This window comes from Lathamus discolor, chromosome 1 (assembly GCF_037157495.1).
Source record: "Lathamus discolor isolate bLatDis1 chromosome 1, bLatDis1.hap1, whole genome shotgun sequence".
Lineage (NCBI taxonomy): Eukaryota > Metazoa > Chordata > Aves > Psittaciformes > Psittacidae > Lathamus > Lathamus discolor.
In genome coordinates, this window is record NC_088884.1 from 75,440,459 (window position 1) to 75,458,927 (window position 18,469).

The window sequence follows — 18,469 nt, forward strand, 5'->3', positions numbered from 1 at the left end:
CTGCAAGGTGAAGACCTGTGTTTTCGGGAATGAAGCAGTTCTTCTGCAATAAGAACTACCAGCCTTTTACTTACAAATTTGTTCTACTGCCCTCGGATAGCTGGGAGCATTCACATTAGCAAGCAGAGCAGATTTACTGACCCGCCTATAAAGAGCTGTACCCTGTGAATGCTCCCCCCTTCTGGCTGCCAGCTGGTCTTTATGCCACCTCAGCTTACTTTACCAAGGGGAAAAAAACAGATTTCAGAAGTGAAGTTTGAGGCTGTGATTCCCCGTGCAAACTAGGGCATATGCAGCATGACAGATCATCATATCCTCTAACCTCGCAGCATCTGCCCATGGCACGTTGGGTCACTCTGCCTTTTCCAGAGGTAGTTTTACTGCGTGCACTCCTATATCAAACGGTAGCACCGACAGCTTTAAAGGGATGGGTGCCCGCGCCGGGCTTTGACCTGAAGTTTCTTCTTTGGTGAAATGCAGACAAGCTTCGAGGCAGGCCGCGAACGCTGCAGGCTGTGTCATGAGCTCCTCCTGGTGGTCATCAATATTGCATTAACCTGTGTTCAGAACTTCAAACTGAAAGCAGGCTTTCGAACATCGCTCTCTTCTATACTCTAGAAACATGTTTTGAAATGGAAACGGAAAACAAACCATATATTCTGACTGTGATGTAAAGGATTTCATTCCCCGCTGCTTGCAGATGTGGCTAAAGGGAATGAGCACATCCTTACCCCTCACTTTTTCTTCCCCCCCCCCCCCATAAAAATCTAGATTTTCATGTTTTCTTTCTAGCGGAAGAAGTAATTTTGTTTGCTGCACTTACCATGCTTTTCTATGACCCACAGCCAAAGAAATACATCCTTGCTAACTATTTGTGTCTGTTGAAGACTGCCTTCTCCATGCCGAGTCTGCAAGGCAGAAAGAGGGAAAAGAGGAATTCCCATTTTCTGAGACTGGGATGCAATGGACAGAACAGGAAATTCTATTCCATTCAAACAGCATAGCTAAAAATATTACAGGAAGCTAAATTACATAAATAATCCTGACTTTAAAGCATTAACCAAATCAGTTTGTCAGGCACTGCACAAGCATCTAGCTGCTGTCCCAGAGAGGTTACACTACAAAGAACAAGCAAAACAAAGGGTGGAAACACTACAACAGCTCTTGCAAATACTGTCACTAGTAGTGGTCCCTGCTCCCCTCTCAGCTGGCTATTAGCACTTGGTATCAGGGCGTTGCAGGGTATCTTCTGATCTCTTTATAACATGAATTTACTTCAATACCTGAATATGTAGATAAACGCATTCATTTATATGAATTTGCACTCTGCCAGCCAGGTGGTAGAAACAAAATCTAGGTGTCGGATATGCCTCTGTTCAAAGCCCTGCTGACAAAACCCGATTTGATGTACTTGGAAATTTTCAGAAGAGAGCATCAGAAACTTTCTTCGGGGTGGGCTAGCAGAAGTCTTTGTTAATCCTGCCCATTTTCAGTACATTGCCAAAACACCTGGTGTCAAAAGTATTAAGCCCAGCATCTTCCATTGGAAAAGTTCATTTTGGAAACATTTTGTCCGGATAGCTTTCTGATGAGTTGGTGTAGAATTGTATAAAAGCTGATTTACAAAACTGCAGGGGGTCCATTTTCCCCCACTATCTTCAGCATCTCTACCTTTAGTTCCTTTGCTGCTTCTATATGACCACTGTCTCTTATTCAGCACAAGAAGTGCGGACCATGGGCTTACAAAACTTAGTTTGCTCAGGTACTGTCACCTAGAAGTGAATTACACCAGAGGTCAGAGGCACAGCCTGGCTCTGTGTCAGATTACATTCTTGTGTAGACAGTATGTGCCTCAGCAGTCAATCCCCACTTGTGGGAGAAGCATGGATTAAATGAGCTGCATACAGATCCACACGAATCCCTGCCTTTGCTTCCGCACACTTCTAAGATACCATACAAACTAATAGTGACGCAGGTTCCTACATCTGAAAGTGATCTGCATGCCCTTTACCATAACATCTCCAAACGGAAAAGCTTACTTTTCTAAATTTTACTGTTACACCTTTTAATTCCCCAGCTACTGATGTTACTGATGATGAACTTGATGGTGTTGATTCGAAAGCCCTTTGGCTGTTGAATTTTATCAGCTATTCACAGGTATGGCAACCCTTGGGCTTACAGTGCATCATTAATTAGCACCTTAAGATATCAGCACCATTTGAGGAGACAGGAAAACACAGCTAGCAACACTTACAGCCAGAAATGCCCTCACAGATTTGGGGAACTTGAAGAATGACAAAATGAAAGGCCAGAGATGTAATTCTCACACGTAAGCTAAGACACCAGTGAAAAAGACTAAATACGCCAATGCTGCAGTGTTTGAAATTGAATGAAACGCTGCAAAGCATAGCGAAAAAAGTGGAGAAAAAACAGAAATCAATACAGCTCCCTAAAATGCCCAGTAAGTTTGTAACCTTCAGCTAAGAAAATCTAAAAATCTATAGGAATAATCCCATTTATGATTTTGCAGACTTGCTATTTTTTAACTTGCATCAAACTTGGCTGCCACAGAACAGAAACTTAAACACAGGAGTTGTGAAATGGACTAAAGTTATAATAAAAATAGTAAAGAGTCACTAAATACCCTCCAGCTCAGATTCTCTGCAAAACCAGCCAGAATCTGGCTCCATTATAGTCTAATCTTCCTGGCAGCTGACAAAGAAGTTCAAAGAGAGAGATCCAAAGAAGCCACATAGTTCAGATGTTTTTTACAGAAAAGGAAGTGTGCCTGTTTAACCTCGTTCTGTCCTGTTATTACAGTGACCAAAACACAGGTGATTCAGTGCTGCAATGTTAACATGGCTTTGCAGGCTAAGCTGCTACATCATTAAGTGAATAAAGTACTGAACATTGGAACTACATTCCACTCAATTCCATTCCAAGTAACAACTCAGGAACAACACATAGCAAAATGGCAATGGTTTAGAAAAATCTTTTCCAAAACTGCAATATGGAAAGGCTCACTTTGTATTACGGCAGCAGTGTAAGTGAAAGACTGATTTGGGAAAGTAAGATTTAAATACTACTTCCAAAATACTCAAACTGAACCTACTCACAGGGATTGGACTTTCCTAAGGAAGTTCTCACCGTTCCAGGCATAAGCCTGGATACACCTCCGTATTATTTTCTGCCCTGTTTTCACACAGATATGGCCACCAATCCAGGAAAGCACAGAATAACCCTTCACCTAGAAGCAGTCTCCAGTGGGCCATGGCTTCATGTGGGAACCTTTCTTTATGAAGGTCAGATCTTAATTGTGGCTACTGCTTGTCCCCACACACAGGGGAAGGCAGCGATGCCCATCTTTTAGTGTTCCATCAACTCCCATGCTCTTCACCACACAGGCTGCCAGGGTTTGAATACATGAAGAAAGAGGTGAAAAGCACAGCCCCACAGGAACTGGCACATGAAGGAGTTGCTGACTGGAGAAATCCCTTCTGCCTGTTGCAGGTGCCTGGGTGATTGTCCGCAGACTGCTGCTTCAGTCTCCTAAAGGGCACATGTTCCTCTGCTGACTGACCAGTTACTCTGACCTTTGCTGCTCCTTCTCTCAGCAGTACACCCAGAGGCTCTCATCACATTAGCAAAACAAAGGTTCAAGATATAGGAGCACAATCCAAAGCCATCCTTTTCACTGAATTCCTGCCTGGGAGAAAGCAGCTCCCAGGCAGCAGAGGCTGACCCTGCCTCCTTCCCACAGCAGGCTGGACTGGGAAGCACGAAGACTTTTTTCCAGGAGAACATTGGGAGTTCTGAATCATCAGAAGTCTTGACCAAGGAGCCCCAAAAAAAAGCAAAAACCCTTAGAAGCACAGCTATATATATAAAGGCACATCATTACATCTGCTGAGGCATTTAGACCCCATTAAAATCAGTGTATGCACATTCAGCCACTAAGCTGGTTAGAAATTAAGGGTAGGATTGTTGCCAAGGTGTGCAAATCTAAGCAGATTCTTCCCTAGAAGAAGAAAACTGTGGTGCTTCTAACTAGAGATCATCCCCATTTTAGCCCTATTATTTGCAGGCATTTCTATCTCCTGACAGTCTTCAGTATTTCAGGTATTAACCCCATTTAGCGTATGCAGGTGAAACAGTGAAAAACCTAGCTTTCTGCAGCCAATTAAGAAAAATTACCTCATTTTGTACACTATTTCCCTTCTGTTCTCTAACACTATGTGTATTTTGATCTGATTAGTCAACACAGCATCTTGAAGATCTCAAATTATATATAACCTGTGCCTTAGTGCTTCAGCTAATGACTGGAGTTACAGTCATTAGCATAACTCCAGCTAATGACTGGAGCTACAGGCTCTACAGAATGTTTAACAGATTAGGGATTTCTTTTTGTGGTGTTCCCAGTCTTCTAAAGTCATTTTCACTGAACCAGAACAGTCTGGCACAAAATAGTACTAATATTTTTCCTTCAAGCCCTGAACTGTAAAAGATAGTGAGTTAGTATCAGTGCAGAAAATACTCAGAACTCTCCCAATGTCCAAACCAAGTGGAAACAAATTTATAGTATTTTAAGAGTGTTAACAGCGCTGTTTTGTTGCCAATTAACGTGTAGTAAAAGGACTAGTGAAGACATTCCTTTAATCATAGTTGTGACAAAAATACTAGTATTACTGGAGTTTGGTAGCTGACATCTCCTCTTAGACAGTATCGCTATTAGGGATTCAATCTACCCAAATGACATTTTTCCTCCTCAGTTACTACAGTGAAGTGCTATTTAAAATGCACTTTAAAATACGAAAGTTACTAATGGCAACATGACTGAAAACAGCCTGTAAGCCATCAGCTCAGAGCAGTGGCCCTGTATTGGGACTGCAGAAGCAAGGCAAGGTTTGTGTGGAGAGAAAACATCTCTCATCTAACCCACAAGAGTTAAGCATTACACTCATTTCCCACTCTCCAAATATGTCAGTTGGTCTAATGCCTATCACTTCTCCTTACAAACCTCACTCACAGGGTAACTGTGGGATGTAGAACATGAAATCTCTGTACAGAAAGTACAAACCGAACTCCACCTTCAAGTGAAATCCTATTAATATTGAACAAAATGGATCAGCAGAACCAGTGCCTAGAATAATTTCATGTGGCCACAAAAGACGTATGTTATAGAGTGGGTTTTCACAAAGCATCTGACTAACACCTTTTCTCTGGGCTGCTGCAGATGCCACGTCCCATTTAATGCTTGGTCTCCCACCCAAGACTACAGCAATTCAGCATCATTTGTGGTGCTTAGTTTTATGACACGCACAGCTGTCCAGCAATGTCCGGAATATGATCAACTCATCTTGCGGGAACGCGCTGCATAGCCCACAGTCTTCCCTTCTCCCCGCTCCCAGTGGACTTGGGCTGAATATGGATGCACTTAGAAGCAAAAGGGTTTCTCACAATGCTAACCTCAATCTGAGCCACCCTGTTCCGGCACCACTTTTAGGGCAGTTGGCATGGTAAATACGCTCTCTGAATGCTCTCCTTTTTTAAGAGGTGCAACTCTTTGGGAACATAGAGGTCAGCTGCCTCTTGGGGAAAAACACTTTAAGCACATGAGAAGAGCTCTTTTCAGCAACCATCACATGATGGAATTCAAAATAATTCCTATGAGTGCGGGTCAAGCACAGGAAAATCCTTACTGGGCCATACCTGTAATGGCTCCATTCAAAGATCTTTTGTAAAAAAGAAAACCTCTGAAATTAGAAATCAACAACTTAATAAAGCACATGACATAGTATCTTTTTCAAATTAATACTAGCCTGAAAGAAAGCTGCCTATTTGAACCACATTTCCACAGCCCAGATCCTATTGCAGGAGACCAGAGTAGCAGTTTCTCAAGTTTTGTTGGCTTTTAGTTTTAGCAGAACAGAAAGCCAACTTGCACCTTTATGACTTACCACCAGAGTGTATGATTCACTGGCAAATGTTTCTTCCAGATAAACCCAAGTGGAAACTTTACTCACACTCCTTGAGGCAAATAAAACTTTTCTTATGAGAAACAAGCTTTGGGGCAAAGCATCACAAACAAGCAGACTCTTTGCATACTGGTTTTTAGTTGACTTATATGTTCCAAAGAAGAGTACTTTTTCCAAGACCAAAGCAAATACAGCAGGAGCAGTACAGAGAAATAGTTCTATTAAGCCAAACACAATTCTTCAAAACTTGCAGCACTTATTCTAAAGACTGAATGTAATTGGCTTCAGAGAAATCAGACCTTGGTCTAGACAAAGCAAACTGTCCTATTAGCCGGCTGCTTGGTAGAATAGTACGAGCTCTGGCAACGACAGACTTGTATTTATTGTCTTGATCATCAGCTATTTCTTTCACAGGTAAAAACTTCAGTCATTGACCTCTGTAGAAACAAAGGCATTTAAAATCCCTGGTTGTATCAGAGTAACAACATTCTGGTTTTACAGCTTCAGTTCTCATTAACTTTTGGCTTGAGACAACTGACATTACTTACCAGCAGTAAAAACGTAATTTCAAGGGCTCCCAGGAAAAGTACTTCTACACAATGAAAAAAATGTTCCTACAGAAACCAACACTCAGCATGTTTCACTTTATCATATTCATTCTACTACTGAGGTTTCCACCATCAATCCAAAGTTGTATCTAAACAAAGCAGACAAGAAAAGGTTTGGCTGAATGTGTTAACTAAAGAGCCACCACAACAGCTTCACAACATAAGCAGGTCATGACAAGCCCTATGGAGAAACAGCTGAACTTCACGAAATGTACACAAAACCAAGTTCGTAGGCACTTTACAAGGGGTACTCTACCTCAAACACAGTAGAATACTATCCATTAAAAAGAAAAGAAAACCAAAACCAACGTTAAGTCTTCAGATACCAAGAAGGGCATCTTGCACACTCCCTGACTTTGGAAATATAATTCTTTTGCTGTATTTGGTAGCCTTGAACCCTTTAAAATCCATCTGTCCATTAGGGAAGAATAACCCAGGTTAGTATTCCCCCACTCTCCCCAAACAGAAAGGAAGAAAACCAGAAACTCTTGACTTCTAAAGGAAATACAGCTCCAGGTGCTGAAGGCTACCCAGCAGCATTTAAAGCAGCACTTTGAGACATTTCACATATTTACCAGTGGATTATCCTACCTGTTACCCACCACACAGCAGTCACAGAGAAAAGCTGTGGATGTAGCTGGCAAAAACAAAAGGACAAATAGTAAAGGTGCTTACACAGGTTTTCATATGGGTATGAAACTTGTATTTGTGGCCCAGTGAGGCACTCTCTTAAGTCTATCACTTTAAGACCAAAGCATTATCATGAGCAGTGAGTTCAGTGTATCAAATCCAGACGAGTGCCTGATGGAAATGCATAGGTTACGGCATTGCTCTCAAACAGTGATCAAGACTTTCTCAAAATGGGTGGTTGCTCTGGCAGACAAACAGGTCTTTCAGATCTTTGGCAAATCTTTGGCTAACCAAATTCAAAATCAGTTTTAACACATTACTTGAAAAGATGCAAAGGCATGTCAAAATACAGCAGGAACTCCTTTCTGGACATACAAATATTTAAACTTCATCCTCTGCACTTACACCGTAATTTTTCCTCACAATTTCTTATTCCATTCAAATGAAATTTCTTTTTGAAACAGCACAGAAGTTTCAGCCCCCAAAATCTACACCACCACTGTGTTTTAAACTTCAGGCCACAGAACCTACTAGTTTGTAAGTTCTGTGGTTTCAGACTGTTGGGTGTTTTTAGACTATTTTAATTTTATGCTTAAGCAGTTTGATGAGGTCAGCATTCTTGTTCTTTGTGTGTAAAGCACCTGGCACAATGAAGTTCTGGTCCATGAAAAGATTTCCTAGTCATTACAGTCAACCATATGTTCTATGTAAGCTAAAAGCCAGGCTAAGAAGTAAACCTGAGCAGCCGCTAAGGGTGCTCAAATCAAACACTTTCTGCCACCTGGTTCTTCCAATGCAATTGCTGCATTATTTATCTAAGGCGCTCATAAAATGACCAGCACTGGAATCTAAGCATCTGCCCATCACAACACCAAAGCAGTTCAGTAGCATGAAGCACTGTTTGCAGAAGAAAATGCATTGCACAAAGTTGGAGTGCAACACAATCATGCTTCCATTACCCCTAAGGACAGTACCCACATGCAAACAGTACTGTGTGTTGGCCATATGCAGCCGAAACAGGGAGCACTGACAACTGTAAACTAGCAGATGACATGTGCTGGAAGATATCAGCAGAGAAGTAACCCAGGATAAAAGCAAGTATGACAAAGTACATGGAAGTGTGAAAGAAATCTCTTCTTCCAGAAACTGTACACATGTAAAGTAACTGCACACATCAAACGATGAGTCAGTCATCAGTAGCATGAGAAAAACCTAAACAAAAGCCAAGAGCAAGAACATGGTAATACAATTTAACACCCTTGTTACAGTTCTAGATCTGCTAATACGACAGATAACAAACACTTCCACCTCCCTTTTATATTAGGATTCAAAAAGAATATACACATCTTCACAAAATGCATTTAGTTGCCACATAATATACTTGCATCAAAATGAGATTTGCACTTTGAAAAAATAATTTAAAAAAATCCAAACAACAGTATCAGAATATTCCCTCTCACATTTCTCCAGAAAACTTCTTCTTTAAAATGCGACAAGTAAAGGGCACAGAGGTTGCACCTAGAAAAGCGTTCTTCAAGATATTCTGTACAGTTTTCTGTATTTACACTGAAGCAAATGAGCAGAAGCCTGAAGAAATTAAACACTTTAGAGTGCTAAAATCAAAACATAAGCAATACAATTTTTTAATTTCAGTATTTTAAAGTACAGAAAGTGGAAACTATGAATATCAAATACAAATTTAAACAAAGCCACTTGTCCTCCTCTAGAATAATCAATGTGAACTACTTATAGAAACTTACAAATTTAAAGTAAAATCGAAACAAAATAAATACTGTACATACACTTTCCCTGCCTGCAGGCAAAAGAGGATGGGAAATACTGTTATGAATTGAAAAAAAATGCTCTTAAAGCTGCAGCATCCCATTTCCCAGCCAAATACTTAACACAGTAGTGCGTTTCTGTAAAAAGGAAGACACACATACACCGACCCCTAGTGACAGACAAGCTAGTATTTTCAGAGACGTTAGAAGGAAAGATAGAAGTTAGGCTACAAGAGTAGAAAAAGGAGAGGAAAAGACAAATGGGCCAGCAAAACCTCACTACAAAACTAGTAATATAGCCAAGAACTAGCCCCTCCCCCCCCCTTTTTTTTTTTTTCAAATTCCATGGGTTTCTTTTTTTAAACAAACAAACAAAAATAAGATTCACCAAAGCATTGGCAGCAATAGACATTTCCCAGCAGAAGTGACAATACATATCAATATAATCTCTTAAAGTGATCCCTTTCATTCCCTTCCCACAGCATGAAACTTTTATGGCTTAATTTATATTAAAAGTAGAAAAAGTCTTTTTTTCCAAACAGAAATGCAGCCTATGAAGAACATGCATTTCCTTATCAGTGCTACTTATATTTCCCATCCACTGCACGATTTCTCACTCATACTCTCCCACAAAGAGGGTTACTAGGGTGTTTTTTGTTGGGGTATATTTTTTTTTCTTTTTGGAAAAATGGATGTTGCAGCTTTTAATCCTGTTTAACCACAAACAGTAAGGCCCTTGGTTCCATTTACATTTCTTCTGTAAAAGAATAGCTCTGGGCTTGCTCAACCTCAGAGCTACAAACAGCTTTTAATGGTCTGGAAGTATCACGTGAATGAAGCTCTGGAAAGACACTAGACTTGGGGGTCATGGTTGGGGTGTGAAGGGATAGGTGGGCATGTGGAGCCTAAACAGGGTACTAGTTATAGGCTTGTAGTAGCAAGTTGTTCTAGCTTCGGTTCTCTTAGTGTCCACAATTACTAAAGCAAGGTTCACATCAGCTCCAACTCTTGAAACCCTGCAAAAACCTTCAACATTTACAACTTAATGGCCTTGTGAATGAAGGTAGCTTATGCCATATAGCAAAGCCTAGGGAAAGCTGAAGCTTCTAAAATGTGATCATGACACTGTGCTCTCTTCCATGTCTACTAAAGGTAACACAAGCACTTCAACTACCAAAAAAAGAAAGGCCCCAAATCTCTCATGTGATCAGAAAGCAATAATTTAAACTCTTTAACATCTAACCCTTTCAAAATTGTCTTTAAGAATGGATTCATGTGGAGTATTACAGGTTGCATAGGTAATCTACCTCAGAGGTCAACAAAGGCTACCTTGTAGCCAGGGTTTATTAGCAAGTATAGTAAGAGAAGAAAAGGAAAGTTGCTGGAAGAGTCTTTGATACAGTTTTTTTCTAGGTGGTCTTTCCATTTTCCTGATTCTATTTTGGTTTTTTTTCTCCAATTGCAGGAACTTGAGAACTTAAGAGAATGGGAAAACTTCCACGATATTTCATGTCCAACTGTTCTGTCTAGAAAGTAAGAAAAGATACTAAGTTTTATGCCAAATCCAAGTTCTCTGACTTTCAAAAAAGATTATCCTTGCAAATGAGTTACCATAGCAGGCTTAATTGTCTTGGTTGTCCAGTCAGTGTTCCCTACTCCCTCCCTCTTCCACCCCAAGTGAGACAGCAAGTTAAAAAATAGGGCTTTTTCTCTCCACTACAACAACACAAGGTTCAGTCCATCTACAGAAAGATTGGTGCAGTAGTGTTTTCATCTAGAACACAATAAAGATATCCCTACATACAAGTACACAAAACGAGTGAGGTCACCACATCCTCTTCATGAGCTATCAGGAGACTTCCCCCTGTCTCCTACCCCCACTTTTTTTTCTTTTTATTCCTCCCCCCTTTTTTCTTTTTTTTTTTTTTTTTCTTTTTTAATACTGCTTATCATGGCAATTTCCTTTAAATTACTTGTTCTGAGGTGGGACATCAGAATTAACTTCTACTGGAAGCATTGATATCTGAAGAAAATGGGAATGAACCTCTGCCTGTTGACAGCCTGTGAAGAGGCTATTACATAAACTGATGACAGTGGAGAGCCACTTTGGAAAAAAAAAAGAACAAAAAAAAAACCACAAAACGGTAGAAAGTAAAGAAAGAATAAACCCAAGAAGAAATAATATACATGGGTCCAGCCACATCTGTGTTCCAATAAGTAAGATACAGATAAATAATGTGGATGCTTAGAGAAGAGATGCTGTATAAGCCAGTCACATGTACAAGAAAGCATACTCCATATTTCAAAATTCCTTGCTCCAGATTCTATTCTGGCATACTTCTATTTCAGTTAAGTGTTCTCAAAAATCTGCCTTGAAAGAGAGAAAGCTCATTCTTCATTCTGCTCTGAATCTGATTGCTGCCTTAATCTGGAATTTTCTATTCTGAAAAATTATACAGCCAGCAAGAACGAAACAGTTTGGTTCAATATGCTAAAGCTAAAACAGTTCCCAAAGCCTGGCAGGCATTAATCCATTTGCTCAAGCTTAAGCACAGAGGGTATATACACAGTTTATTTCTTTGACTTGCTTTGGTGAGAACATACTAGCAGATAGTTAAAATATTCTCTTTTATCTATTTCCATCTGGAAAACAGCACCTGAGAACAGCAAGTACTTAACAGTCACTTTCAGCCCCTGTAGAGTACCTCTTAGCTTATCTTCTACTTTTTAGAAATCCTTTGCTACCTCTGTTCCCCATAGGCTAAAGAAGGCTGAGAGCTTGCATTAAATTAAGAAAAAAAAACCAAAACAAAACAAAACCAACCCACAAACCAATCAAACCCAAACCTGAAAACATGCTTTTGTGAGCCGATAATCTGCAAACAAAACAAGGTTAAAAAAATTCACCCATACATACACACGCAGAACTACAAAGTCAGAGCAATGCTCCAGAGGAAGTAAAGCCATGAAAGCTACCTGACTTATTTGCAGTTGCATTATGTTTTGATGTTTCTCAATTTAGAAACATAGCTCAGTGGCCCTGCAACAAAACCACCTGACATTAAAACTATTTCCATATATTTGTAAAAGCATTCATAATCTAGCCTAGATTAAAAACTGCACAAATATTTCAGGAAAGTCCAACTGAATTTGTTTTTAAATTACAAGAAGAGAAAACTATTCCAGCATAGAATATGGAGGAAGGAAAAACTGGTAAGAAAAGTTAATCAATTCAATTACTTTGATAGCTATGCCTGAGTATTTTTACTCCTGGCAAGCAAAAAAACTCCAACCAACAATATTGTTGTTACTAGCACATTAATCTTTACATTTTGGCTGGACCCCACAAATGCCCTATATCCAGAATCAAGTAAAAGTATTCCCCGTTCCGTCTTCATCCCCATCCCCCAAAAGTTAAATATTTAATTTTATATTACAGAAAAATACAAATTTAAAATCAAAATTATGTACAATAATTCAGAATTGGCATTTGCTATCAGCTCTGTATGAAGCCTGACACAAATGATCATTCTGATACCAGTAAGCTACTTAATGCTCATATATGCACCAGTTAAGACTTTAGACAGGCTGTCTCACCCAGCTTTGAAAGGAACACATTTCCTGCCTTCCTGACTCTTCAGTAAAATGTGTTTAAAGTACAATATTTTAATGCTTCTTCCATGCTACATTAAGTAATAAGCCAAATCTTAAGACTGCAATGTGTATCTTATGAGTTATTTCAGAGTAATTGTTCAGAAGAAACATTTATCTTAGCTGAGCTCCCACTCCTCCAAAAAGATGTGTCAGTTTTTCCTCCTTTGTACCAACTCCTAAATAACCTGTACAAATACAATTTCAGGGAGCCTTTTTACAGAAGACCATCATCACAGACAGATCATCAGGAGGAGAAGTATGCACTCCAATTTGGAGGAAAGGGGTGCAGTTTAACACAAGTTAGCTACTGGACTGACAGAAGAAGATTCTTCTGTCATTAGGAGTCTCTTCTAGTCCATCAAATAAATAAATCTGTATTAAAGAGGACAGGTCAAAAAATAATCAAGCTGGCAGAGAATATGCAACTTGCAAGTCAACAGAAGCCCAGCCAATAGCTTACAAAAAGCAGGAAAAAAAAAGATTCCATATGCCTTAATTTAAAAATAATTAATAATGAATCTCATCCCTATTTAAGACTACAACCTGAATATCAAATTTAGGAGTCCAGACTAATCACAATTAATGTGGCTCTCCACTGCACCAAACATACATTATCAAAACAATTAAAAACTTTCACATTCTTAAATCTAAATTAACAACCCCACAAAAAAAGTCTTCCAAATAAATAGTTTCTTAAATGAATTTAAAAGTTGTCAAAAATCTATCAGAAATAAATTATTGATAAACCACCTTCATCATCTTCCCCTCATTAATAGATCAGAAACTACCAGCAACAAATGATATTCAAGCCCTGATGAGAGACTATTTCTCACAGTCCATGTCTCTCTGAAGATTTCCCCATTCCCGTATGGTTATTGCTGAGCAGGTGTGGCACAGTGAAAATGCAGCATTGGGTTGGTTGTTTTTTTTTTTGTGTGTGTGTGTTTTGCTTTTTTTCCTTTCTTATTTTTGTTCGTCAGGCAGTGTTTTATATGGTACATGCAAGTCTGCTTCAAGCAGAGGACTAACAGCAGCTCCAGGCTCTGTTAACCTCAATACTGGTCTGTGAAGGAAAGACAGCAGTAGTAGAAGTAGCAGCTACATTAAACAAAGAAGCGTGCATGGCCATTCCGGTTCAGCTTCAAGATCTTCCCAAGGCGCTGTTTAGCAGTTGCCATTCCTTTCTTTGGACGTTTGCCTGAAAAAGGAAATCAAGTACTTCAATCAGGAATTTCAGAACAAATTTTTACCATCTTAGAACAAAGATGAAACCCAGCTTTCAAGCTGAAACAGACAAAATTTCCAGGAGCAAACAAACAGGGATTCGGAAATGTAAAAAAAACAGGAACTGTCTTTCTTAAACTCTACCTAAACTTAAATTATCACAATGTGTTTATATTATTCATGAACGTTTCCAGTCTAGGGAAGGGCAGTAGATGTGGTAGGGAAGAACCTAAACGAATCTTCCTGATTTTTGCTGAAGTTATTCCCTTAAAGTAAATTATTATAATTAATCTAGAAACTAAAAACTTGTCATGGTTTAAACCGATCCACACAGGACAAAACTAAATAGGAAGATCAGACTATTTTTGAAGTGTCAGATCTTTTAAACTTCTATAAACAAATCTGAGGCCAGTGTTTCAAAGTACAGTTGTGATTCTGTTCCCTGTATTGAACACAACTGGTACACCCGCTGAGGTGCAACAGCAGTTATGAAAGTTTTATCTGGCCACAGAGCCAGTTAGATCTCTCTTAATTCCACCTTACACATTCTATACCAAAATTTGAGTGCCTACAGGATGCCCATTTTGTGTCCTTCCTCAAGGTCTAAACCTGTCCTTTTTTCTAACAGCTCTTTTTGAGGTCTACAAGCTCCTTTCCCTAGTCTGTTTTTCAGTCTGGCAACAGGACAGAGATAAAAATTACCTTTTGTCGCCTGGTTGCTGATAGGGGGTGGGTTTGATGCTGGCCTCTTTGTTGGATGAAGTGGTACAGACAAGGATGTTTCACCATACAGCCTGTCAGGGCTAAGGCTGCCATCACTCAGACGACATTCTTGAATTAGACTGGAGTCTCGTGTATACTTGCCATGCTGAAAACTCAAGCTGTTGTTGTGGACTATACTTCTGTTTTCCTGAACCTTATGATTAGCTTCTGATGCACCCTCTTTCTTGATATATTTTTGAGTTTTATTTGTATCCTAGTATGGAAATGAGGAGAAGAAAAAAGTAGAAGTTAAAACCTTCTGGCTACAAGTTTACTCTTTTTTCTAATTATACTACTTTATCTTTGAAAAAGGTATTTTAGTTATACCAGTGTCTGACCACTTTATTATTCCATCATTTCTTCTATATAACTTTTAGATACCTCCTAAAGATAAGATACAATCTAAAGTATCTCTGTGCTTTTCCATATGCACTTTTATGAGCAATGCTATAGATTAATTACACATACTACTATACTCAAATTCTCTACTTTCTGGTTTTGATTTGCAGTCATCAAAACAAATGCAATTGCTCTTGATTAAACTGGCCACTACAGCAAGCCATACCATAACCACTGACTGCAAACAGGAAAGTTGTTTTCAATATTCAGCTGATGAGAGAAGAAAAGCTAAATTGGGAATCAGAAACCGTAAAGATACCATGTAGTTTTTATATTCTTACCGAAAAACACTACAAAGCACACAATTAAAAAATAGCCGCTAAGTAGCAGTGTTATTTTGCAACTTTAATTGTTCTATTTAATTGTTCTAATGCTTCTAACATAGAAGAACTTTTAGAAATACTAAAAAAGTTCAGGGTAAGACACACAAACTTTCGTTTATGTATTTCTTGTTGAATTTCAGCTGGACATCAGAAAGCAAAAATATTCCTACCTGCTGGCTGTTGAAAGGTTGCATCCGTTTGGCATTACCCATTTCCTAAATAAGTACCTATACTATCAACAGGCTCCACTTGTTCTGATGCTCTGGTTGGGAGCAACAATGAATAAACAACACAGTGCTTCCCCAGTTAAACTGAAGTTAAATTCACAGTTTATTTTTTTATCAAGGAGGGGCTTTTTTTTGGTTTTGGTTTTGTTGTTTGGGTTTTTTTCTCCAAAATAGTGCCCTGAGCATCTTAATATGAGCCATTACGGCAGAACAGAGTTTGAAGGAGGAGAGAAAAAAGAAATATAAACTAAACACAGCAACAATGAAAAAGGCATGACAAAAATAATACTTAGTTACCAGACCAGAAGTATCTGTTTTCATATACACAGTAAAAACTGGCCCACAATTTTTCTGCACTTACAACTTCAGGATCTCCTTTTCCTATAAAAAGGGGTTCAAAATGTTTAAAGTATTGCTTTACCTGAGGAGTAATCCTCGAAGTTTCATTCAGGTGTCTAGCCCATGCTGAAGTCCCCAAGTCTCCTTCTTCTTCCTTCACAGACCTACCTAAAAAGAAGTTCCAACAAGCTTGAAATTAAAAAATCAGTAACTAGGAATGCACAATTAATTATGCATTTGAATGACTTTACAATCAAAACAAGAAAGAAAGGAAAATACAATGGAAAATATTTCCTAGATATAAAATGTCAGAGCTGCTTGGTTCTACACACTGAACTAAGAAAACAACCTTGCACAATAAATACACAGAAGTAAAGATCCTTATAGCACAGTAAGAAGGTCAGACAAATATAATCACTCTAATTTAAAGTACTGATGTTGAATACAGCTTGCCCACTTTGTTACACATGATTTTCTGCCATGGCTTTGCAACATGAGAAGTTCAGTTTAACTCTCAGGTATTTTGACTGTGTTGTTTTTGATGTGCTTGCTATCCAGGTACAATACAGGGAAGATCTATGCTGACAGACCTATAGAAGAAGCATCCACATTGAAAACTCATTTACAGTACAGCTAACTTGTAAAATTAAGCGTATCCCAAGACACCAATTCAGTATGAATTTAGAGAGTCTGAAAGATTTTGCAAACCCTGCCAGCTAAGCAGCACAGTTTCATCTTTACACACGTGGAGTTTGGCACATGTACTGGGCCTGGCTGGAAAGGAATTCTTTTCCTAACAATCCATATGGTGCTGTATTTGAGATCTGTGGGTAAAACAGTGTTGGTAACACACCAGAGTTTCAACCGTTGTCGAACAGTGCTTGCACAATGTCATAACTTTTTCTTTTCCCACTCTGACTCCTGCAGTAAGTAGCCTAAGGACAGGCAAGAGATTAGGAAGGGACACAGCCAGGACAGGTGACTTGAACTGGCCAAAGGAATATTCCATACAATGTAATGCCATGCCTGGCAATAAAAACCGGAGTAGAGGAAGAGGCTTGAGTGAAAGGCAATCTCTCGAGGTAGTCACTGTTCAGAGACTGACTGGGCATCCATCTGCTTGCAGGAGGTGGTAAGTGACAGCCTTTGCAACACTTGTTTTCTGTTCCTCCTTCCTTCACTTACTAAACTGTCTTTATGTCAATCCATGGATCCTCTCACTTTTGCTCTCTCTATTCTCTCCCTCATTGCGTGGTGGTGGGAGAACAAATGGTTGCGTGGGTGCTTAGCTGCTGGCCTGAGTCAACCCACCACAACTTAGAAACTCAGATATTATGCTTTTCATAAAGTTATAAAGATGAAAGGACACTGTATGTGTTTGTATGGGTCGCTTGTTTGTGGTGGTAGTTGTATTTATTTATTTGGTTGGTGGGGTTTAAGGACATACAGCTTCAATTACCAGAACACAGTCCATGACATCACATTAGGCTTTCCTATTAGGTTATCAAAACCCCATATAATATTAGTTCTTTGAATTAGCACCCTATTTGTTGGTGGGATTCTATTTGTTTTACATCAGCAAAGCTATAATCCTCTTCCATTTCCTTCTCCAGCAAAGAATTCTCAAACATGACTACTCTTTTTCTCTCTGTTCCAAGAAGTGATTTTGATTCTTCCGAGGGGATTAGCATTAATGTTCTGCTGTCTGTCATTCCCAAAATGCATTTAACAGATGTCCATTTTCTACAGACATCAAAAATGCCACTGTCAAAAAAATTACTTCTGAATTCTCCTCTTCAAGATTAGAATCTCCTTTAATGTACTGCATTCATACCAGAATTTCATATGCCTTCCAAATATGCCTTTCAAAAGGCATGAAAAATCACCAGCAGATTCCTATGGATATCTAAGTAACACACATGCCATGAAAGCTGCAACCATGAAGGCTGTGCCAATCTTTTCAGAAGGAATTACACTTTCAATAAGGAGACTACATTTTAAATTTAGCCATAACTTTGCCACTCTTGTACAGATGCCACAAAGCTTTTAGATGGCAAAATGTAGAAGACCCATTCAGATGACTGCTTAATCTAAGTTAGTCCGTTTTCAGAAGAAAAATTTACTTTTTATTAAAAAGATAAAAAAACCAAAACAAACCCAAGTGAAAAGAAAAAGCCATTTATGTAAAAACTTCTCTACAGATCTAAAAAAAAAAAAAAAAAAAAAAAACAAATGAAACTTTAAGTCCTTATTCTGATCTGCTTCTCCAAGAGCAGAGAGCAGCAGTGTCGTTAACTCAGATACCTACCACATTCAATTGTTTTGTGGCTCTGAGATGGCTGTCTGTCTTTATGCCGACTCCTGGGGTAGCTTCTGTGTTCCTGAAGAGAGGTTCTTTTATCTGTGCAGTCTGTGCTTTGAGTATGACCTGGTAAACATGTAGTATAGTGCAATCCTGCCATAGAAAGCATGCCCTGAATAGCTTCTTCTTCTGTACTTGTCGAGGTAGGACATTCCCTAGAAAAATAAAGAAGTATTAAACAGTTC

General features: G+C 39.0%; 1 protein-coding gene across 3 annotated transcripts in view; it reads right to left on the bottom strand.

Moving 5' to 3' along the window:
- Window positions 1–6,093: 6,093 nt before the first annotated feature.
- KDM7A (lysine demethylase 7A) overlaps window positions 6,094–18,469 on the bottom strand; it is a 67,071-nt gene continuing 54,695 nt past the window's right edge. For all 3 annotated transcript variants that reach the window (XM_065681041.1, XM_065681035.1, XM_065681025.1), the window contains exons 17-20: window positions 18,227–18,439; window positions 16,005–16,086; window positions 14,575–14,848; window positions 6,094–13,846 (exon numbers count right to left, since the gene is read on the bottom strand). In XM_065681041.1, coding sequence (XP_065537113.1) covers window positions 13,752–13,846; window positions 14,575–14,848; window positions 16,005–16,086; window positions 18,227–18,439 — 664 coding nt within the window. In that variant the 3' untranslated portion in view covers window positions 6,094–13,751. The remainder of the gene's footprint in view (window positions 13,847–14,574; window positions 14,849–16,004; window positions 16,087–18,226; window positions 18,440–18,469) is intronic.